General features: G+C 42.5%; 1 protein-coding gene across 1 annotated transcript in view; it reads left to right on the top strand.

The window, feature by feature from the left end:
• Nucleotides 1-23,564, top strand: part of chsy3 (chondroitin sulfate synthase 3) — a 184,081-nt gene extending 160,517 nt beyond the window's left edge. The window contains exon 3 of the mRNA XM_036976699.1: nt 21,090-23,564. Coding sequence (XP_036832594.1) covers nt 21,090-22,661 — 1,572 coding nt within the window. The 3' untranslated portion in view covers nt 22,662-23,564. The remainder of the gene's footprint in view (nt 1-21,089) is intronic.
• Nucleotides 23,565-25,512: the final 1,948 nt, after the last annotated feature.

Raw genomic sequence — 25,512 nt, forward strand, 5'->3', positions numbered from 1 at the left:
ATGATGCCAAACAGCAACACTTCTCTAATGATGCCAAACAGCAACACTTCTCTAATGATACCAAACAGCAACACTTCTCTAATGATGCCAAACAGCAACACTTCTCTAATGATACCAAACAACAACACTTCTCTAATGATACCAAACAACAACACTTCTCTAATGATACCAAATAGCAACACTTCTCTAATGATGCCAAACAGCAACACTTCTCTAATGATACCAAACAACAACACTTCTCTAATGATGCCAAACAGCAACACTTCTCTAATGATGCCAAACAGCAACACTTCTCTAATGATACCAAACAACAACACTTCTCTAATGATACCAAACAGCAACACTTCTCTAATGATACCAAACAACAACACTTCTCTAATGATACCAAACAACAACACTTCTCTAATGATACCAAACAGCAACACTTCTCTAATGATACCAAACAGCAACACTTCTCTAATGATGCCAAACAGCAACACTTCTCTAATGATGCCAAACAGCGACACTTCTCTAATGATACCAAACAGCAACACTTCTCTAATGATGCCAAACAGGATCACTTCTCTAATGATACCAAACAACAACACTTCTCTAATGATACCAAACAGCAACACTTCTCTAATGATGCCAAACGGGATCACTTCTCTAATGATGCCAAACAGCAACACTTCTCTAATGATACCAAACATCAACACTTCTCTAATGATACCAAACATCAACACTTATCTAATGATACCAAACAGCATCACTTCTCTAATGATACCAAACATCAACACTTCTCTAATGATAGCAAACAGCATCACTTCTCTAAAGATACCAAACAGCAACACTTCTCTAATGATGCCAAACATCAACACTTCTCTAATGATACCAAACAGCATCACTTCTCTAATGATACCAAACAGCAAAAGAACAGCAAAATTGTTGCTGTTCTTTCCCGTTGTCGTCCAGTAGTTCTCCGACATGTCTGAGTGATAAGTGAGAGTAATGAGGTGTGGATGAAGTTCACCAGCCCTCCCAGTTGGACGAGGCGACCCCCCACTTAGACCCCATCTAATCCTGCGGGCTTCCGGATTTCGCTAATAGGCTGGCGAACCGCTAAGCACTCTCCAATCTTCCCGGTATTAATTACGAAAAACTGAGCCGAGAGTACAAGTATTTCCCTATTCCCCTTATTAGAATAAACAATGTTAAGGATGTTACCACATAGCAAATTGTTATTGGATGACATTGGACTGAGGTCTGGCTGGCATTGGCCAATGTATTATCCCTGCTGGCGTACGCATCACGCCGCCTTGGACACGATTTCTAAGTTTGAATACACACAGCCTGCTACAAGTGAAAGTGGGCTAAGTCAAACCAATAATATTGCTTTCCTAGCACATTTTACAACTTTATCATCAGTCTGCTGATGGCATAGACAGGACACCAAATTAAGGTGTTAGTTCATTCCCAAGTGTATTTGTTTTATTTAACTAGGCAGTTAAGAACAGATTCTTATTTTCAATGACGGCCTAGGAACAGTGGGTTAACTGCCTTGTTCAGGGGCAGAACGACAGATTTGTACCTTGTCAACTCAGGGATTTGAACTTGCAACCTTTCGGTTACTTGTCCAATGCTCTAACCACTAGGCTACCCTGCCACCCCATCAAAGATTGTCCAATGTTTTTTAGACCTCAAAATTGGTTGAATGTCACAATGAATCCATATGTCAAGCCATTTGCCTCATAGATCTAGATGTATGCCTAAATCCTGAGTAATTTGGAAAGATCACTTACGATTGAGGCATATAGCTAGATCTACACAATGTGGTATGAGACATGGAGTTATTGTGATGTTCAACCACTTTTGAGGTTCCAAAACGTTGTAGTGACTGTAATCTTGGCTCCCGGGTGGCATAGCAGTCTAAGGCACTGCATCTCACTACAGTCCCTGGTTTGAATTCAGGCTGAATCACATTACATCCGTCCCATAGAGAGGCGAACAATTGGCCAAGTGTTGTCCAGGTTTGGCCGGGGTAGGCCGTGATTGTAAATAAGAAATTGTTCTTAACTGACTTGCCTAGTTGAATAAAGGTTAAATAAAAAAATATATAAAATAAAAATATTCCACAAATGCATCGGTCACTATTGCTAATTAGCATAGCCTAATCAACTATAGAGGGGTATGGTATGCAACGCAAGCTTATCTGGGGGTGAGGGGGTCTGGGGACTCAATGTGAATAACATGACACCTCTACCACCAACTGTAGAGGTGCATGGTTTGCAACGTGGAGGGGGTCATGACACATCTACCAACAACTGTAGGGGGGCATGGTACGCAACATGGAGGGGGTCATGACACATCTACCAACAACTGTAGGGGGGCATGGTACGCAACGTGGAGGGGGTCATGACACATCTACCAACAACTGTAGGGGGGCATGGTACGCAACGTGGAGGGGGTCACGACACATCTACTCTACCACCAACGATAGAGGGGCATGGTACTCAACACTGGGGGTGATCATGACACATTTACCACCAACTGTTTTCCATTGGAGGGGGGGGGGGGTTATACCACCAACTGTTTTCCATTAGGGGGGGTCATACCACCAACGGTTTTCCATTAGGGGGGGTCATACCACCAACTGTTTTCCAAAGTTTTCCAATTGTTTTCCAAAGTTTTCCAACTGTTTTCCATTGGGAGGGGGGGGGGGGGGGGGGGGGGGTCATACCACCAACTGTTTTCCATTGGGGGGGTCATACCACCAACTGCTTTCCATTGGGGGGGGGTCATACCACCAACTGTTTTCCATTAGGGGGTCATAACACCAACTGTTTTCCATTAGGGGGGTCATGCCACCAACTGTTTTCCATTAGGGGGGGTCATAACACCAACTGTTTTCCATTAGGGGGGTCATACCACCAACTGTTTTCCATTAGGGGGGTGTCATACCACCAACTGGGGGGGTCATACCACCAACTGTTTTCCATTGGGGGGGGGCGGTCATACCACCAACTGTTTTCCATTAGGGGGGATCATACCACCAACTGTTTTCCATTAGGGGGGTGTCATACCACTAACTGGGGGGTCATACCACCAACTGTTTTCCATTGGGGGGGGCGGTCATACCACCAACTGTTTTCCATTAGTGGGGTCATACCACCAACTGTTTCCCATTAGGGGGAGTCATACCACCAACTGTTTTCCATTAGGGGGGGTCAACGCACCAACTGTTTTCCTTTTCCTTTGAGGGGGGGGGGGGGGGGTGGGTCATACCACTAACTGTTTTCCGTTAGGGTTGGGTCATTAGATTCATTTAAAAAGTTTAACCAATGTTTGGTTTTATTCCTAACTGCCATAAGGGACTGTTAGAAAATATATGGAAAACATTTCTATAAAAAAAATACTAATGCGGTCCCTTTGGAGGCCCCCAGGACTGCAGTTTCATCCTCCTGCATTCTCTGCCATAAACCAATTTAATTGCTTATTTGATGTGCCTATCCGAAATCCACACGTTTCCAAGCTCTCAGAGCAAACAACGTGAAATGTGCCCACTTTGGTGCGTTTACTTATGTATCGCTGTAAGCTGCAAGATCCGCGGCAGGGAAACATTGCTGTCAGGCCTTCGAGGGCTTTGTGCTGCTGAGCACTAGACTCAGTCAGAGCTTTGCGATGCGCGCAGCGATGGTTTGTGGCATTTACATTTTTCCCGTGTTATCTCGCAGCCAAGCCTCTCTATAAAGAATACATTTGATGTGCGACTAACTTTACAGAAAAAGGAACGAGAGTAACACTTTGTGAACTCAATTTCGACTTGCCCCTCTTAACACTCAAACCCCCAGATGTAGAAGGGGATAAAATAAAATAAAATCTCTTCACAGGCGAAACCTTCAAAAGGCTCTGCCAGTGTTCAGTCTGAAAGGAATTCCATTCCCCCCACTAAGCCCAGGTCCCACCGGCACCCATGGGAAAGTGCATCTAAGAGCACTGTTAATTCTCTTTTGCTTTCTGCCTGGCCGTAATGAGGAAGCAATCACTGTAGCTCAGTTAGGCAGTGATTGACGTAGTAATATATCACTGACCAGTACCTCTGTTGAAATTGGAGATCCTTCAGAAAACGTTGGATGTTTTTCATGAAGGTGTTGGCCTACTACCAAGGTTGATTCCTTTCCTGTTGTTTATCCGGAATATGGTACAGTGGATAAACAGTGGATGTTTTTTTGTCATTCCTTGGAAATACAGGTATTTATTTATAATTTGCCGGTATTCAAATTACATACAGTTGAAGTCGGAAGTTTCAGTACATCTTAGCCAAATATATTTAAACTCAGTTTTTCACAATTCCTGACATTTAATCTGAGTAAAAATGCCATGTCTTATGTCAGTTAGTATCACCACTTTATTTTAAGAATGTGAAATGTCAGAATAATAGTAGAGAGAATGATTTATTTCAGCTTTTATTTCTTTCATCACATTCCCAGTGGGTCAGACGTTTACATACACTCAAATATTATTTGGTAGCATTGCCTTTAAATTGTTTAGCCTTCCACAAGCTTCCCACAATAAGTTGGGTGAATTTTGGCCCATTCCTCTTGACAGAGCTGGTGTAACTGAGTCAGGTTTGTAGGCCTCCTTGCTCGCACACACTATTTCAGTTCTGCCCACAAATGTTCTATAGGATTGAGGTCAGGGCTTTGTGATGGCCACTCCAATAACTTGACTTTATGGTCCTTAAGCCAACTTTGGAAGTATGCTTGGGGTCATTGTCCATTTGGAAGACCCATTTGCGACATAGCTTTAACTTCCTGACTGATGTCTTGAGATGTTGTTTCATTATATCCACATAATTTTCCTTCCTGATGATGCCATTTGCTGCAGTCCCTCCTGCAGCAAAGCACCCCCACAACATGATACTGCCACCACCCGTGCTTCACGTTCCCCCTTTTTCCTCCAAACATAACGATGGTCATTATGGCCAAACAGTTCTATTTTTGTTTCATCAGACCAGAGGACATTTCTCCAAAAAGTACTATCTTTGTCCCCATGTGCAGTTGCAAACTGTAGTCTGGCTTTTTTTTAATGGTGGTTTTGGAGCAGTGGCTTCTTCCTTGCTGAGCAGCCTTTCAGGTTATGTCGATATAGGACTCGTTTTACTGTGGATATACAGTACATTTGAATTCTTTGTGTCAAGAGCTCTCTCATATTACATTATATACACAGTACATGCAATCCAATGTACAGTACACACACAGTACATGCAATCCATAGTATATTATATACACAGTACATGCAATCCATAGTACGTTATAAACACAGTACATGCAATCCATACTACATTATACACACAGTACATGCAATCCATAGTACATTATACACACAGTACATGCAATCCATAGTACGTTATACACACAGTACATTATACACACAGTACATGCAATCCATAGCACATTATACACACAGTACATTATACACACAGTACATGGAATTCATAGTACATTATACACACAGTACATTATACACACAGTACATGCAATCCATGGTACATTATACACACAGTACATTATACACACAGTACATGGAATTCATAGTACATTATACACACAGTACATTATACACACAGTACATGCAATCCATAGTACAGTAGTAGTTGAGTTTAGTGAAGAATCTCCAAGGTATAATATGTACATGCTGCAGTGAGGTGTTTACATGTGTGGGGAGATAAAATGTGACAATCGGTGGTGTATCACTCTGCAATAGGATACTACTTTCTATGTAGGACATGGAGAAAATGTATTCTGATATGCATAGGTATACCGTCATGAAATCGAGTTTAGGGGTGACCATCAAGTATGAAATATTACCATCTCAAAACTCTAATTTCCTCCAACTCTGACAGCATCCCACCCCCATATTTTAAAATAAATGTTTTTGAGACGCCTCATATTCTAAATGAGCAATTGGGAAATCAATCATGTTTAGGCTGCTCTGCTGTGTGGATGAATTTCTCTGCAGTCCCCAGCTTTGCTCTACTCTACACCACATTGATTATTGTGTTGCACATACGCCTTCCGCAATAACATGCCTCAGGGGGAAATGTTGCACGTAACGGAACTTGTGACGTTGTTTTTGTCGACGTCGTTCCATATAACTCCTGCAATGCTTATCGTATGAATTCAGAGTTTACAAAAGGTATGTTCCCGAAGTTGTGCTGATGTTTTGTTTTGGACATTTATTGTTAGGTAAGCCTGGTCATTACACGCCAGTAGTACTGGTGAGGCAGTAGTACAGGTGAGGCATTAGTACTGGTGAGACAGTAGTACAGGTGAGGCAGTAGTACTGGTGAGGTATTAGTACTGGTGAGACAGTAGTACAGGTGAGGCAGTAGTACAGGTGAGGCAGTAGTACAGGTGAGACAGTAGTACAGGTGAGACAGTAGTACATGTGAGGCAGTAGTACTGGTGAGGCAGTAGTACAGGTGAGGCAGTAGTACTGGTGAGGCATTAGTACAGGTAAGGCAGTAGTACTGGTGAGGCAGTAGTACAGGTGAGGCAGTAGTACTGGTGAGACAGTAGTAAAGGTGAGGCAGTAGTACAGGTGAGACAGTAGTACAGGTGAGGCAGTAGTACAGGTGAGGCAGTAGTACTGGTGAGGCAGTAGTACTGGTGAGGCAGTAGTACAGGTGAGGCAGTAGTACAGGTGAGGCAGTAGTACAGGTGAGGCAGTAGTACTGGTGAGGCAGTAGTACAGGTGAGGCAGTAGTACAGGTGAGGCAGTAGTACAGGTGAGACAGTAGTACAGCTGAGGCAGTAGTACAAGTGAGACAGTAGTACATGTGAGGCAATAGTACTGGTGAGGCAGTAGTACTGGTGAGGCAGTAGTACTGGTGAGGCAGTAGTACAGGTGAGGCAGTAGTACAGGTGAGGCAGTAGTACAGGTGAGACAGTAGTACAGGTGAGGCAGTAGTACTGGTGAGGCAGTAGTACAGGTGAGGCAGTAGTACTGGTGAGACAGTAGTACAGGTGAGGCAGTAGAACAGGTGAGACAGTAGTACAGGTGAGACAGTAGTACAGGTGAGGCAGTAGTACAGGTGAGACAGTAGTACAGGTGAAGCAGTAGTACAGGTGAGACAGTAGTACAGGTGAGACAGTAGTACTGGTGAGACAGTAGTACAGGTGAGGCAGTAGTACTGGTGAGGCAGTAGTACAGGTGAGGCAGTAGTACAGGTGAGACAGTAGTACAGGTGAGACAGTAGTACAGGTGAGGCACTAGTACTGGTGAGGCAGTAGTACTGGTGAGGCAGTAGTACATGTGAGGCAGTAGTACAGGTGAGGCAGTAGTACAGGTGAGGCAGTAGTACTGGTCAGGCTGTAGTACAGGTGAGGCAGTAGTACAGGTGAGGCAGTAGTACAGGTGAGACAGTAGTACTGGTGAGGCAGTAGTACAGGTGAGGCAGTAGTACAGGTGAGACAGTTGTACAGGTGAGGCAGTAGTACTGGTGAGGCAGTAGTACAGGTGAGGCAGTAATACTAGTGAGGCAGTAGTTCAGGTGAAAACGGTCATTTGTGAGCCTGTAGGTTTAAAGATGACTTATAGATTACCTTTTCTGATTGGAACTCTGCCAATTTAACGACCAAGCAACATGACCCCAGGCCTTTAGACAAAAGTAATTAATCCTCCTTCCCGTATGTGTCAAGTCTCACTTTTCTGTCAGTTATCGCTTTGAACTGTCTCGGAACCTGCAAAAAACAATTCACTTCTCTCATCATCTTTCCATTTGTGTGGGCGATACTAATTGTCAAGGGACCACAAATGAGATACAAATTATTCTTCGCAATCCTCCTATGTTACTTGGTAATACTCCGCAATCTGTAGCTGCAGCTAACTCGATAAAAACAAAAAAAAAACATGACGCTAGAACAAATGGAGAAAAAGCGTAATTGATGTAGCTCGATTGAGCCTGCTGCGCTTTGTCACTCCAAAGCCCTGCCATATGCTGCAGAGAAGGGGAGCAGGAAACAAAGTGTGGAACAACAAATGACTCCCGGCTCGTTCCCAACTGCCTTTCTACGTCCTGTTGCCCTCCTTCATCTGACAATTCCAATATCCACAAAGCAACGTCACTGTCAAGCAACAAAGAACTTTTGTTATCTCGCTAGTGAGACTTGGGGAAGGAGGATGGGGTAGATTGTATAGTAGTATAGTAGAAGTGTCGTCTTCTTGTCAATCTCAATGTTGAAAGACTTTCTTACATAGAAACACTGGGACGCAACGTAGCTGTTCCTATGGGGACGCTGTTCCTATTGGGACGCTGTTCCTATGGGGACGCTGGTAAAAGGTCAAGGATAGCTAGAGGGCAGCGCCATACTAGTCTTGACGCACGTTGAGCGCCTTAAGAGCGAGGTACCAGAGAGTAACAGCAGGTGTTGTACATGACATGCCACAGCTGCTTTTCTGTCCCCTCACTGTCGGAGAAGCTGTAAATATGATGCAGGGTGTTGACGCACAGCAGAAGGTAATGCAGGCCTCTGTAAAGAGACTGGGAACAGGACGAGACAGACATTTTTAATTTGTTCCAAGACAAATCAATGAGCGTCGATACTTTTCGCTATCAAAGCATTGAAACCCCTCTCGAGAGTATCCATACCCAGTGTTCAGAATAGATGTGGTAAATGTAAACAAACATATGCCTCAACACAGTATTGAGGTCTTTTACACTTAGCAGACACTCTTATCCAGAGTAACTTACAGTAGTGAGTGCATATATTTTCATACGTTTTTTTTCTTCTATACAGGTCCTCCATGGAGAATCGAACCCAAAACCCTGGCGTTGTAAGCACTATGCTCTATCAACCTCATTGGGACCACAGACCATTTTAAACGTGCTAGCCTGAGAGAAATGAAGGCCACATACATTATTTTAATGAATTGTGTTTTTTTCCCCAGGTGTGTTGGCTAGCATGGGAGAGAGATAGTGAGAAACAGCCTCTCGATTGTCATTAGAAAGAGTAGCTGCATTGCTCACTGTTTAATGTGGTCCGCCCTGCTTTGTCCTCTCCTGTGTGAATACTCCAGAGTGCTTCCGCGTTGAGACACAATCAGCATTTTCTAAACACTAGGACCGCATGACAGCTATTGATCAGTTAAGTGGGCTGTTCAATTAAGACAGCAACTGAGTTGGACCGCGTTCAGGTTTTTTTGTTCGTGCCAAATCACTTCATACAGTAGGAGGTAAGGGACTGTCTTCTCAACGTTCGTATCCCAAATGGCATCCTATTCACCAGATAGTGCATCACTATTTTCTATATAGTGCACTACTTTTGACCAGGTCTGTGGTCAAAAGTAGTGTACTATAAAAGGTAAAGGGTGCACTATCTAGGGAATAGGATGCCATTTGGGACGCAGTTATTATAGAGAATCAGTATGTAAATATGAAAAGCTTCTAAGTGTCTCAAGGAGCATGCTCATATTTTTTGGGGTCAATGGATCAGCATGTCCCCATTTCCCATGATGCATCAGGCACGTGTCTAGATGGAAGACGCCAGCTGGCAGCATCAGGTGACTCCTACGGGGCAGGTTGCCAGACATATTGGTTGTCATGCTTCCTGAGTGCTGAGAGGCCAAAAAGGAGCTGGAATCACAGTGAAAACTTTGTATTGGATTTAAATGGAAGTGGGGTACTGCTACTTTATGCTCCTCATAATGTCTTGGCCCATTACATGCCATCAGTTAAAGTTCAGGTTCAGTCAGCACCAAATGATTACCTGACCTAATGCTTCTAATGCACTTCTGAGCAGTTTGACCATATCAATGTAGGATTTATGTTATGCATCATGTACTTATGTGTCTCAAGTTTGGATTTAGAGTTTTGACAAGGTAATCTTGAAATATATATATTTTTAAATTTCATAATTTGTTAAAAGCCTGTTCCCCTTATTCAATTAAATACACAATGCCATGTCCGAATACCCGTACTTGCGTTCTAAATACTAATAATTTTGGGTATGCGAAAACCAAACGTTTTATAGAATGTCAAATTAGAATAATGTTTTTTTGCTTTTAATGCCAGGATTTCATACTCATTTCAGCTTTTCATCTAGTAGAATCTGCTGGACACTATTGAGGAAGATAAATATTTTTTCCAGATTCACATGTTTTACAACAGTTGATCATCTGATACATGGATGCGCTGTTCCAAAATGAACGAATGGCGGGAATCAGCGTAACTACGCATTAGATGATGCACTCAGTATGGAGGAGCCTAGTGTGTTGATATTTGTTGCTAACTACATTAGTTTTGTTTTTTTACAAAACAAAAAAGTATGTTCTGAATAGTATGTAGTACGATAAGTACTTAGTATTTATTTTTAGTCGGGAGTAGGCAAGACAGAAGGCAAATGTCTTTTCAATTAAGATCTGAACATTCTCTCATTAACTCACAACTTGAACCTTTGTTTAACCCCTTCTCCTCTCACAATACTACCTTTCATTTAGCTGATAGAGATCAGATAAAGCCAGGCATTCTGGGATGGAGTCGATGCGCTGTGTCGATATTGAATTAAGTTTGGCTAAGGATATTCCGCAGAACTCTTGGCAGGGGACAGTACAGCGAGGCTTGACTCAGTAGAGGAATCTGGCTTCCGGGAATGTGCCCTGTAACGTCTGGAACGTTGGTGTGAGTAGGACGAAGGGAAACGCTGGTGGACAGGCAGCCAATTAGGGATCTCATCCCTAGAGTTCCCAGAGTGCAATACCTGCCTGTGTCATAGAACCATAAGAGGAAATTATACTTTTTCGTGCCGTTAGGAATACTGAAAGGAATTCCATCTTATGAACTTTACTACTGGCATGTAAAAAATAACATTGGGGATTGTATTAACAGAGGAGTAATGAACAAATAGGTTAGAGTGTCGTTGAGGAAACATTGTAATTACGTCCATGTTTTCCTGCCCAAGTGGTCACAGCACAATTAAGAACATACATACAACATTGAAGTGGACCTCATCAGAATATTTTTTTCGTCCCAAATGACACCCCATTCCCTACATAGTGCACTGATTTTGACCAGCGCTCTATGGGCCGTGGTTGAAAGTAGTGCACTAAATATGGGATAGTGTGCCATTTGGGACATATGCCTATGTGCGGGCGGCTGAAACCCAACAGGGAACCGCTAGATGAAAGGACCTGGGGAAGTCCTTGAAAGTCAGCAGTATTACCCAGTCGCCTACAATCCACCTAATTGGAATATCACTGTGGCTTTCTGTAGGATCAGCTGGGTACACCCATTGGGGCATTTGGCTGGGGTGTACACTTGAAAGTTAGAACCAGAAACGGAAAGATCATTATTTGTCTAATAATTGGGGGTCTTGAAGAGAGAAATTGGGGCCACACGGGAAAGAACGGAATGGTTTCTGGTCTAAGTCTGTCGCTGGTAGTGTATGCATATGACATCGTTAGGGCCAGTACTATGACATGGTTAGGGCTGCAGCAGTAATATGACATGGTTAGGGCCAGTAATATGACATGGTTAGGGCTGCAGCAGTAATAGGACATGGTTAGGGCCAGTAATATGACATGGTTAGGGCCAGTAATATGACATGGTTAGGGCTGCAGCAGTAATATGACATGGTTAGGGCTGCAGCAGTAATATGACATGGTTAGGGCCAGTAATATGACATGGTTAGGGCCAGTAATATGACATGGTTAGGGCTGCAGCAGTAATATGACATGGTTAGGGCCAGTAATATGACATGGTTAGGGCCAGTAATATGACATGGTTAGGGCCAGTAATGTGACATGGTTAGGGCTAGTAATATGACATGGTTAGGGCCAGTAATATGACATGGTTAGGGCCAGTAATGTGACATGGTTAGGGCCAGTAATGTGACATGGTTAGGGCCAGTGATATGACATGGTTAGGGCTAGTAATATGACATGGTTAGGGCCAGTAATATGACATGGTTAGGGCCAGTAATATGACATGGTTAGGGCCAGTAAAATGACATGGTTAGGGCTGCAGCAGTAATATGACATGGTTAGGGCTGCAGCAGTAAAATGACATGGTTAGGGCCAGTAATATGACATGGTTAGGGCTGCAGCAGTAATATGACATGGTTAGGGCCAGTAATATGACATGGTTAGGGCCAGTAATATGACATGGTTAGGGCCAGTAAAATGACATGGTTAGGGCTGCAGCAGTAATATGACATGGTTAGGGCTGCAGCAGTAATATGACATGGTTAGGGCCAGTAATGTGACATGGTTAGGGCTGCAGCAGTAATATGACATGGTTAGGGCCAGTAATATGACATGGTTAGGGCCAGTAATATGACATGGTTAGGGCCAGTAATATGACATGGTTAGGGCCAGTAATATGACATGGTTAGGGCCAGTAATATGACATGGTTAGGGCTGCAGCAGTAATATGACATGGTTAGGGCCAGTAATATGATATGGTTAGGGCCAGTAATATGATATGGTTAGGGCCAGTAATATGATATGGTTAGGGCCAGTAATATGACATGGTTAGGGCTGCAGCAGTAATGTGACATGGTTAGGGCCAGTAATATGACATGGTTAGGGCCAGTAATATGACATGGTTAGGGCCAGTAATATGACATGGTTAGGGCCAGTAATATGACATGGTTAGGGCCAGTAATATGACATGGTTAGGGCCAGTAATATGACATGGTTAGGGCCAGTAATATGACATGGTTAGGGCCAGTAATATGACATGGTTAGGGCTGCAGCAGTGATATGACATGGTTAGGGCTGCAGCAATGATATGACATGGTTAGGGCTGCAGCAGTACGAATCCCTAATGTTCCGTGTCGCTAAACAGGGGCAATCCATTAGGAGTAGAGTGATACTCATCCATCTGGAGTAGAGTGGTACTACTCCATCAGGAGTGGAGTAGTACTGCTCCATCAGGAGTAGAGAGGTACAGTCACATCTGGAGAAGAGGTGTACTGTTCCATCAGGAGTAGACTGGTACTGTTCCATCAGGAGTAGGGTGGTACTGTTCCATCAGGAGTAGAGTGGTTCTGTTACATCTGGAGTAGAGTTAGTCTGATCCATCTGTAGTAGAGTTAGTCTGATCCATCTGGAGTAGAATGGTACGGTCCATCTGGAGTAGAGTTAGTCTGATCTATCTGGAGTAGAGTGGTACTGATCCATCTGGAGTAGAGAGGTACTGATCCATCTGGAGTAGAGTGGTACTGTTCCATCTGGATTAGAGTTATTCTGCTACATCTGGAGTAGAGTTAGTCTGTTCCATCTCCAGTAGAGTTAGTCTGATCCATCTGGAGTAAAGTGGTACTGCTCCATCTGGAGTAGAGTGGTACTGTTCCATCCGGAGTAGAGTGGTACCTCTCTATCTGGAGTAGATTGGTACTGTTCCATCAGGAGTAGAGTGGTACTGTTCCATCAGGAGTAGAGTGGTACTGTTCCATCAGGAGTAGAGTGGTACTTCTCTATCTGGAGTAGATTGGTACTGGTCCATCAGGAGTAGAGTGGTACCCCTCCATCTGGAGTAGATTGGTACTGATCCATCAGGAGGAGAGTGGTACTGTTCCATCAGGAGTAGAGTGGTACCTCTCTATCTGGAGTAGATTGGTACTGCTCCATCTGGAGTAGAGTTAGTGTGATCCATCTGGAGTAGAGAGGTACTGATCCATCTGGAGTAGAGTTATACTGTTACATCTGGAGTAGAGAGATACTGATCCATCTGGAGTAGAGTTAGTCTCATCCATCTGGAGTAGAATGGTACTGTTCCATCTGAAGCAGAGTTAGTATGTTTCATCTAAAGTTGAGAGGTACTGTAGAATTAGTGAGAGGTTCTGATCCATCTGGAGTATAGTTAGTCTTATTCATCTGAAGTATAGTTAGTCTATTCCAGCTGAAGTAAAGATGTACTGATTCATCTGGAGTAGAGTTAGTCTTCTCCATCTGGAGTAGAGTTAGTCCTCTCCATCTGGAGTAGAGTTAATTTTCTCCATCTGGAGTAGAGTTAGTCTGTTCCCTCTGGAGTAGAGTTAATCTGATCCATCTGGAGTAGAGTGGTACCTCTCCATCTGGAGTAGAGTGGTACTGCTCCATCTGGAGTAGAGTTAGTATTCTCCATCTGGAGTAGAGTTAGTCTGTTCCATCTGGAGTAGAGTTAGTCTGTTCTATCTGGAGTAGAGTGGTACTGTTCCATCTTTAGTAGAGTGGTACACATCCATCTGGAGTAGAGATAGTCTGTTCCATCTGGAGTAGAGAGGTACTGATCCATCTGGAGTAGAGTTAGTATTCTCCATCTGGAGTAGAGTTAGTCTGTTCTATCTGGAGTAGAGTGGTACTTTTCCATCTTTAGTAGAGTGGTACATATCCATCTGGAGTAGAGTTAGCCTGTTCCATCTGGAGTAGAGTGGTACTGATCCATCTGGAGTAGAGAGGTACTGATCCATCTGGAGTAGAGTGGTACTGTTCCATCTGGATTAGAGTTATTCTGCTACATCTGGAGTAGAGTTAGTCTGTTCCATCTCCAGTAGAGTTAGTCTGATCCATCTGGAGTAGAGTGGTACTACTCCATCAAGAGTAGAGTGGTACTTTTCCATCAGGAGTAGACTGATACTGGTTCATCTGGAGTAGAGTGGTACCGATCCATCAGGAGTAGACTGGTACTGGTCCATCTGGAGTAGAGTGGTACTGATCCATCTGGGGTAGGGAGGTACTATTTCATCTGGAGTAGTGTTAGTCTGATCCACCTGGAGTAGAGTGGTACTGATCCATCTGGAGTAAAGTGGTACTGCTCCACCTGGAGTAGAGTGGTACTGTTCCATCCGGAGTAGAGTGGTACTTCTCTATCTGGAGTAGATTGGTACTGTTCCATCAGGAGTAGATTGGTACTGTTCCATCAGGAGTAGAGTGGTACTGTTCCATCAGGAGTAGAGTGGTGCCTCTCTATCTGGAGTAGATTGGTACTGTTCCATCAGGAGTAGAGTGGTACTGTTCCATCTGTAGTAGATTGGTACTGATCCATCAGGAGGAGAGTGGTACTGTTCCATCAGGAGTAGAGTGGTACCTCTCTATCTAGAGTAGATTGGTACTGCTCCATCTGGAGTAGAGTTAGTCTGATCCATCTGGAGTAGAGTGGTACTGCTCCATCTGGAGTAGAGTTATACTGTTACATCTGGAGTAGAGAGGTACGGATCCATCTGGAGTAGAGTTAGTCTGATCTATTTGGAGTAGAGTGGTACTGATCCATCTGGAGTAGAGAGGTGCTGATCCATCTGGAGAAGAGTGGTACTGTTCCATCTGGATTAGAGTTATTCTTCTCCATCTGGAGTAGAGTTAGTCTGTTCCATCTCCAGTAGAGTTAGTCTGATCCATCTGGAGTAGAGTGGTACTACTCCATCAAGAGTAGAGTGGTACTTTTCCATCAGGAGTAGACTGATACTGGTTCATCTGGAGTAGAGTGGTACCGATCCATCAGGAGTAGACTGGTACTGGTCCATCTGGAGTAGAGTGGTACTGATCCATCTGGGGTAGGGAGGTACTATTTCATCTGGAGTAGTGTTAGTCTGATCCACCTGGAGTAGAGTGGTACTGATCCATCTGGAGTAAAGTGGTACTGCTCCATCTGGAGTAGAGTGGTACTGTTCCATCCGGAGTAGAGTGGTACTTCTCTATCTGGAGTAGATTGGTACTGTTCCATCAGGAGTAGATTGGTACTGTTCCATCAGGAGTAGAGTGGTACTGTTCCATCAGGAGTAGAGTGGTACCTCTCTATCTGGAGTAGATTGGTACTGTTCCATCAGGAGTAGAGTGGTACTCCTCCATCTGGAGTAGATTGGTACTGATCCATCAGGAGGAGAGTGGTACTGTTCCATCAGGAGTAGAGTGGTACCTCTCTATCTGGAGTAGATTGGTACTGCTCCATCTGGAGTAGAGTTAGTGTGATCCATCTGGAGTAGAGAGGTACTGATCCATCTGGAGTAGAGTTATACTGTTACATCTGGAGTAGAGAGGTACTGATCCATCTGGAGTAGAGTTAGTCTCATCCATCTGGAGTAGAATGGTACTGTTCCATCTGAAGCAGAGTTAGTATGTTTCATCTAAAGTGGAGAGGTACTGTAGAACTAGTGAGAGGTTCTGATCCATCTGGAGTATAGTTAGTCTTATTCATCTGAAGTATAGTTTGTCTATTCCAGCTGAAGTAAAGAGGTACTGATTCATCTGGAGTAGAGTTAGTCTTCTCCATCTGGAGTAGAGTTAGTCCTCTCCATCTGGAGTAGAGTTAGTCTGCTCCATCTGGAATAGAGTTAGTCTGTTCCCTCTGGAGTAGAGTTAATCTGATCCATCTGGAGTAGAGTGGTACCTCTCCATCTGGAGTAGAGTGGTACTGCTCCATCTGGAGTAGAGTTAGTATTCTCCATCTGGAGTAGAGTTAGTCTGTTCCATCTGGAGTAGAGTTAGTCTGTTCTATCTGGAGTAGAGTGGTACTGTTCCATCTTTAGTAGAGTGGTACACATCCATCTGGAGTAGAGATAGTCTGTTCCATCTGGAGTAGAGAGGTACTGATCCATCTGGAGTAGAGTTAGTATTCTCCATCTGGAGTAGAGTTAGTCTGTTCTATCTGGAGTAGAGTGGTACTATTCCATCTTTAGTAGAGTGGTACATATCCATCTGGAGTAGAGTTAGCCTGTTCCATCTGGAGTAGAGTGGTACTGTTCCATCTTTAGTAGAGTGGTACAGATCCATCTGGAGTAGAGTTAGTTTGTTCTGTCTGGAGTAGAGAGGTACTGATTCATCAGGAGTAGAGTGGTACCTCTCCATCTGGAGTAGAGAGGTACTGATTCATCAGGAGTAGAGTGGTACCTCTCCATCTGGAGTAGAGAGGTACTGATTCATCAGGAGTAGAGTGGTACATATCCATCTGGAGTAGAGTTAGTTTGTTCCATCTGGAGTAGAGAGGTACTGATTCATCAGGAGTAGAGTGGTACCTCTCCATCTGGAGTAGAGTTAGTCTGTTCCATCTGGAGTAGAGTTAGTTTTTTCCATCTGGAGTAGAGAGGTACTGATTCATCAGGAGTAGAGTGGTACATATCCATCTGGAGTAGAGTTAGTTTGTTCCATCTGGAGTAGAGAGGTACTGATTCATCAGGAGTAGAGTGGTACATATCCATCTGGAGTAGAGTTAGTTTGTTCCATCTGGAGTAGAGAGGTACTGATTCATCAGGAGTAGAGTGGTACATCTCCATCTGAAGTAGAGTTAGTCTGATCCATCTGGAGTAGAGAGGTACTGATTCATCAGGAGTAGAGTGCTTCCAGAGTGTTTCCAGTGGCCAGGGCTTAAATGCCCGACACGTTTTCCATTTGCTAAATGTTTCTTGTGGGCCCTCACTTCATGTTGCCAAATTGCTTCTCTGTGCAGTTCTTTCATTCGAGAGCTTAAAACCATTAATTTGCAATTTAAGTGCAGTTACGAAAAGGAAGCTCGGTGCCGTAATGATAGGGAACAGAATCAAGCAGTGCTGCTCGAGGCGCTCCACTTCAGGTGACCCAACATTGGTCGATGTGTTTTATTCTCTGGCTTGTTAGTTATCTTTGAATAACAGAGTGAATATCCAGGAAAACAGTCAGGCTTTATTAGTTATCTTTGACTAACAGAGTGAATATCCAGGAAAACAGTCAGGCTTTATTAGTTATCTTTGAATAACAGAGTGAATATCCAGGAAAACAGTCAGGCTTTATTAGTTATCTTTGAATAACAGAGTGAATATCCAGGAAAACAGTCAGGCTTTATTAGTTATCTTTGAATAACAGAGTGAATATCCAGGAAAACAGTCAGGCTTTATTAGTTATCTTTGAATAACAGAGTGAATATCCAGGAAAACAGTCAGGCTTTATTAGTTATCTTTGACTAACAGAGTGAATATCCAGGAAAACAGTGATATCCAGGTCAAATCGCAGATGGCTACCAGCTATTCCTTTCAGAAGGTGATAATGTAATAAGAAAATAAAACATTTGGGAAGTCGAGCACTATAATAGAGTCATCTTTTTTTAGCACAGTAAGTTGTTTTGTTTCCTCCAACCCCCCTTGACTTCAAAACAAATATTCTAAAACCAAACGTTATAAACTACGGAAACCCCTCACTATGTTAATGAAGACACATACCCTACCTCAAATCAAATCCAATGTTATTTGTCACATACACATGGTTAGCAGATGATAATGAGAGTGTGGTGAAATGCTTGTGCTTTTAGTTCCGACCATGCAGTAATATCTTAACACGTAATCTAACCTAACAATTTCACAACAACTACCTTATACACACAAGTGTAAAGGGATGAATAAGAATATGTACATAAAAATATATGAATGAGTGATGGTACAGAACGGCATAGGCAAGATGCAGTAGATGATATAGAGTACAGTATATACATATGAGATGAGTAATGTAGGGTATGTAAACATAAAAGTGGCATTGTTTAAAGTGGCTAGTGGTACATGTATTACATAAAGATGGCAAGATGCAGTAGATGGTATAGGGTACAGTATATACATATGAGATGAGTAATGTAGGGTATGTAAACATAAAAGTGCCATTGTTTAAATTGGCTAGTAATACATTTATTACATACATTTTTCCATTATTAAAGTGGCTAGAGTGAGTCAGTATGTTGGCAGCAGCCACTCAATGTTAGTGGTGGCTGTTTAACAGTCTGATGGCCTTGAGATAGAAGCTGTTTTTCAGTCCCTCGGTCCCAGCTTTGATGCACCTGTACTGACCTCGCCTTCTGGATGAAAGCAGGGTGAACAGGCAGTGGCTCGGGCGGTTGTTGTCCCTTATGATATTTTTGGCCCTCATAATATATATCTATGTTAATGAAGACACATACCCTACCTCATAATATATATCTATGTTAATGAAGACACATATCCTACCTCATAATATATATCTATGTTAATGAAGACAAATACCCTACCTCATAATATATATCTATGTTAATGAAGACAAATACCCTACCTCATAATATATATATATCTATGTTAGTGAAGACACATACCCTACCTCATAATATATATCTATGTTAATGAAGACACATACCCTACCTCATAATATATATCTATGTTAATGAAGACAAATACCCTACCTCATAATATATATATATCTATGTTAGTGAAGACACATACCCTACCTCATAATATATATATCTATGTTAGTGAAGACACATACCCTACCTCATAATATATATCTATGTTAGTGAAGACACATACCCTACCTCATAATATATATATCTATGTTAGTGAAGACACATACCCTACCTCATAATATATATCTATGTTAATGAAGACACATACCCTACCTCATAATATATATCTATGTTAGTGAAGACACATACCCTACCTCATAATATATATATCTATGTTAGTGAAGACACATACCCTACCTCATAATATATATCTATGTTAGTGAAGACACATACCCTACCTCATAATATATATATCTATGTTAGTGAAGACACATACCCTACCTCATAATATATATATCTATGTTAGTGAAGACACATACCCTACCTCATAATATATATATCTATGTTAGTGAAGACACATACCCTACCTCATAATATATATCTATGTTAATGAAGACACATACCCTACCTCATAATATATATCTATGTTAATGAAGACACATACCCTACCTCATAATATATTATTAAAATGAAGTGCAGTGCTTCATCCAATATGGCTAACAATAGACGCTACACAGCACAGGGAATTGAAAACATCCCTGCCCCACTCCAAGCAGTGCACATTGGATCCAGTGATAGGGTGCAGCAGATATGTAATTATCAGTGCAGTTTAATTAACAGCTCAATTAGTCTGGTCGATGGAGAGGGCAAAGGGTAATAATGGCTCACAGCGGAAACCTCTGTCGGGAAAAACACAGAATTAGCCAGCGGTGTCCTTGTATACATCAGCTATGATTAAAGATATAACATGGGCTACACGTCTTACTGCAGTTATTGACTGGAAAGTCAAATATAAAGCATATAGGTAGAAATGAGCTGGTTAGTGTTAAGAGGATCAACATACTATCCCATCACAACATGTTGTGTAATAGCTTATACCGTATACATTTTGAATGGATGTGTGGACATTTCAATGTCATTTTTTTCTGGGCATTATATACATCCTAAATCTGTTAATTTTACCTCAAGTTGGGGTAAAAGGTGTTGAACCAGTCGACATCTGTTCTTCTTTAATATGGATTTAGATTAAGCTGTATCTTGTATAGGTTTTTGGAAATGACCAATGCTCATATTATTTTAGGTCTCCTATCTATCCCTTTTTGTGAAGTTGAGTAGGAGCGTATTATGTAGTTAACTTTTGTGCTGCAGAGTCATTTGACACGTCAAAATAGCTCAATGTATAAATTGGGCTGAGGAGATTGGAAGTGATTACGGGTTCATGATACTGCTCGTCTCTCTTCTCTTTTATCTGGCTATAATCTGTCATGGTCCTTCAATACATTTCTACAACCGATTAACTCTGTGTATGCTTTCAAACAATCCCAGTGTTATTCCGTTTAATTAAAATGATTAAGACACGGGGATAAATATCTTAGCGGAGTAATTGGTTTCTCTAAACCAAAATGATCTCCTTTCTCCTATCTTCCCGGCAATTACCATAAAAACGCACAAGTAACTGGGCATTTTCTAGAACCTTTTATCACAGCGCATCAAAAGGGTAATTGACTGCTTCTTGTAATGAACACTTGTGCTCAATTCCATCTTTGAATCTTGCTTGTTTTATTGGGAACCTCTGCGAAGCTCTACTGAAAGGCTATTATGACCTAGACAATGTGCTGGCTATCAGTATACCAGTTATTAAGCTTTTACAATCCTTACATTAAGCTATGCTTCAAATGAGTATTTAAAGTAGTACACACATTGATATCCATTAAATTATTCAAACAACACCTGCTTTGTTCCAGGGAATCTGCCTTTAAATAGATCAGAGGATGAGAGTCTGTTCTCTTATTGTATCCATAGACGTCACACTAGACATTCCATTATCGACATGTGCTGACCATGGTGTGTTTTGGTCTTTCCTCAGATGCAGCAGCTCTTCTACGAGAATTACGAGCACAACAAGAAGGGCTTCATCCAGGAGCTCCACAGCAGCAAGATCCACAACGCCATCACACTCCATCCCAACAAGAGGCCTGCCTACCAGTACCGGCTACACGGTTACATGTTGAGCCGCGACATCTCCCGGCTACGCTACCGCACCATCCTCCTGCACCGCGAGGGCCTGGCCATGAGCCGGCTCAGCAATACAGAGGTGCAGTGGGAGGATCAACAGCTGGGGGCGCCACCTTCCTACACGCGCTACCAGCCCGCTGAAAGAGGGGACGTCATCGAGTGGGACTTCCTCACTGGCCGACATCTGTACTCAACGGGGGAGAACCAGATGCCCCGGCAGGGCCTCGGGAGCCTGCTTCGGGCTGCCCTGGAAGACACGGTGCTTCAGGTCATGGAGATGATCAATGAGAACTCCAAAGCCCGCGGGCGTGTTATCGACTTCAAGGAGATCAAGTATGGCTACCGCAGGGTGGACCCCATGCACGGGGCTGAGTACATTCTGGACCTACTACTTCTGTACAAGAAACACAAAGGGCGCAAAGTGACAGTGCCTGTTAGGAGGCATGCGTACCTGCAGCAGTCCTTCAGTAGGCCCTTCTTCAGTGAGTCTGAGGAATTGGATGTTGTTGAGCTGGTGGAGGCCATCAACACTGAGTCGCAGTCGTTCTCTTTCCTCTCCAACTCCCTCAAGATATTCTCGCCTTTCCAGTTCTCCGAGTCGACCAGGGAGATGCGCGAACGCAGCCAGAGAAAGGTCAACATCCTGGTCCCGCTGACAGGCAGGTATGACATCTTTCTCCGCTTCATGGAGAACTTTGAGAAGATCTGCCTGATCCCCAAACAGAACGTCAAGCTGGCCATTATTTTGGTGGACAACGACAGCAACCAGGACAGGGAGAAGCACTTGGACTTGATCAAGGAGTACAGCAACAAGTATCCCAAAGCAGACCTGTCTGTCATCCCCATGACGGGTGACTTCTCCCGGGGGCTGGCTCTGGAGCTGGGCTCCTCGCAACTTGACAATGACACACTGCTGTTCTTCTGTGACGTGGACCTAGTCTTTAACGGGGACGCCCTGCAGCGGTGCAGGCACAACACCATCCAAAGTAGACAGGCTTACTATCCCGTTGTCTTTAGTCAGTACGATCCTAAAATTGTCTACGCCGGCAACACCCCTGACGACAGCAGCTTTGTGTTCACCAAGAAAAGTGGCTTCTGGAGGGATTACGGCTTTGGAATCACCTGCATATTTAAAAGTGACTTGCAAAAAGCTGGCGGTTTTGATACGTCGATCCAAGGCTGGGGGTTGGAAGATGTAGACCTGTTCACAAAAGTGATTAACTCCGGTTTAAAAGTGTTCCGCAGCCAGGAACCAGGAATCGTCCACATTTATCACCCTGTTCAGTGCGACACTAGCCTTGAGCCCAAGCAGTACAAAATGTGCCTAGGGTCTAAGGCAAGTACTTATGCATCTTCGATGCAGTTAGCCGAGCTGTGGCTGGAGAAACACTTGGGGGTAGGCTACAACAGAACTTCCACCTGACATTCCTGTTCTCCGTGGCTCCTCAATGGAGGTTACCTCAGTTCTGCATGAGTGCAGACAGCAATGGACTGTGCGTGCTTCTATGTGAGAGAGAAAAAGAGACCAAACTGCAGAGAGAAAGAGAGAGAGAGAGTTCAAGGGTACGCTCAATTATCTTTGGTGCAATTTGTTGTGTTCCTCTGGTGATTTGTTTCATCAATTCTCTACAGCGTCTTCCAAAGGACATTGTAATGCCTTTACTCACGGCTTGTTGGGAACTCTGATGTGGTTTGTTTCGTTCCTATTTCCGTTGTTATCATGCGATTCACATGTATGCCTCAGGACCACATCTTTTCATCACCTGGCCATCTCCAATGAATGTGTTCTTAGCAGCCTTCCGTTGGATTAGTTGCACAGAGCGCCCCACGCCTACTGTGAAAAGGACACTGACAACATCACCAGAGAACAAAAAACAGTAATAGTGTTGATAATAATACTGAAACAATGACAATAATGTTAATAATAAATGTACTGAAAGTACCACACATGTGCTTTAAAGCTCCCAGATGGGAAACAGACTGTAAACTAGAGTTTTCTAATTCATACAAAGAACCGAAAGTACTTCATCCGCGGTATTTTTTAAAGAAGCGTGTGAATAATTTTGATGATTGTATCTTTATTTTCTAGTCAAAATATTTACATGGATTTCAGGTACTGGATACCGTCCAACATTTGCTGTGTTCTTAATCTCATTGCAAAGGCCCACATTCTGTCATTCTGTCTGATATGTGACCATGCTTCAATGAACAAAATGGCATCTTGTCGCCATTAGCTTTGTGGCTTAGAAGTCGTTCAGTTTGCTGGCAAGAACAACTAAGGTATATTAAAATGGGTTATTTATAATAAAACAAATGTTGAAATGCATACTTTTCATATCTGTGTTTATTCTAACTTATAACACTGCATTTAAACCTAAAATTGATTTAATAAGTGTGTGTATACATAAAATATGCGCACAAATTATTATGTGAATAACATGCAAATTACAGATACAGTATAGTGAAAAATAAATATCAAATTGCAGTAGTCATCACAAATTCAGCGGTGTATATTTTACCCAAAAATGATATTTTAGTGTTGTGTTCATTAGTCCACTGTTGATACAGTCCCAATGGATTGTGCATGTCAGCATAACCGTTTGAATGACAGACCACTTTCAGTAAAGATCTTAAGCGTAATTTTAAAAAAGAAAAAATTATTTCACCTTTATTTAACCAGGTAGGCTAGTTGAGAACAAGTTCTCATTTGCAACTGCGACCTGGCCAAGATAAAGCATAGCAGTGTGAACAGACAACACAGAGTTACACATGGAGTAAACAATTAACAAGTCAACAACACAGTAGAAAAAAAAAGAGTCTATATACATTGTATAGAGGAGGTAGGTGAATAATTACAATTTTGCAGATTAACACTGGAGTGATAAATGATCAGATGGTCACGTACAGGTAGAGATATTGGTGTGCAAAAGAGCAGAAAAGTAAATAAATAAAAACAGTATGGGGATGAGGTAGGTAAAAATGGGTGGGCTATTTACCGATAGACTATGTACAGCTGCAGCGATCGGTTAGCTGCTCAGATAGCAGATGTTTGAAGTTGGTGAGGGAGATAAAAGTCTCCAATGAAGATGCGATTTCAATCGTTATGATGCAATTTGTATTATCATCACACTTTTGGATTTGAATTGAAAATGCTCTATCTTGAAAACCTTTTGGGACCATATATCATCAGTGGACTAATGAACAAAATACTGAAAGATGTTTTTTAATTTTTTTTATAAAATATCCTATACAACTATTTTATTCATTAATTCCAATAATAACTTGTTTGAAAGCAAACTGACCTCAAACACTGCCTTCAAACAGCTCAAATAGTTTCCCTAATTTATTAATCATGTGCAGTCCTCATCCATCAACGTTATTGATCATTTACTTGTCTATTCCATACACACCACAAATCAACAACAATCTAACAGTTCCTTTCCTGTATCAATTTTCAACATGGATTTCATATCATCTCCAGTTAAACAATTATATGGAGAAGGAAACGTTGTAAGTAATGGCTCAGATAACTGTTAGCCACGGGGCACAAACAGGTTGAACCAACGCTGTTTCTATGTATTTTGTCAACGTATTGTTACGTTGAATCTACATGGAAAATACATTGGATTTGAATTATCAACATAAGCTGTTGTTTTGAGGGGGACATTTCAACCACAGGATTATGTCATCATGCTGACCAATTTTCAACATAAACAAACCTTGTATAAAATATGTTGGATTTTTACCTTTGAAACAATGTCAGAACTTTAACGAGTATATACACTACCACAAAAAAAACAATAAGCTGGGCAGCACCTCCTACTGGAGAACTGATCTATCTACAGCACCTCCTACTGGAGAACTGATCTATCTACAGCACCTCCTACTGGAGAACTGATCTATCTACAGCTCCTCCTACTGGAGAACTGATCTATCTACAGCACCTCCTCCTGGAGAACTGATCTATCTACAGCACCTCCTCCTGGAGAACTGATCTATCTACAGCACCTCCTACTGGAGAACTGATCTATCTACAGCACCTCCTACTGGAGAACTGATCTATCTACAGCTCCTCCTACTGGAGAACTGATCTATCTACAGCACCTCCTACTGGAGAACGGATCTATCTACAGCTCCTACTACTGGAGAACTGATCTATCTACAGCAACTCCTACTGGAGAACGGATCTATCTACAGCACCTCCTACTGGAGAACTGATCTATCTACAGCAACTCCTACTGGAGAACTGATCTATTTACAGCTCTTCCTACTGG

This window comes from Oncorhynchus mykiss, chromosome 5 (assembly GCF_013265735.2).
Source record: "Oncorhynchus mykiss isolate Arlee chromosome 5, USDA_OmykA_1.1, whole genome shotgun sequence".
NCBI classification, from domain to species: domain Eukaryota; kingdom Metazoa; phylum Chordata; class Actinopteri; order Salmoniformes; family Salmonidae; genus Oncorhynchus; species Oncorhynchus mykiss.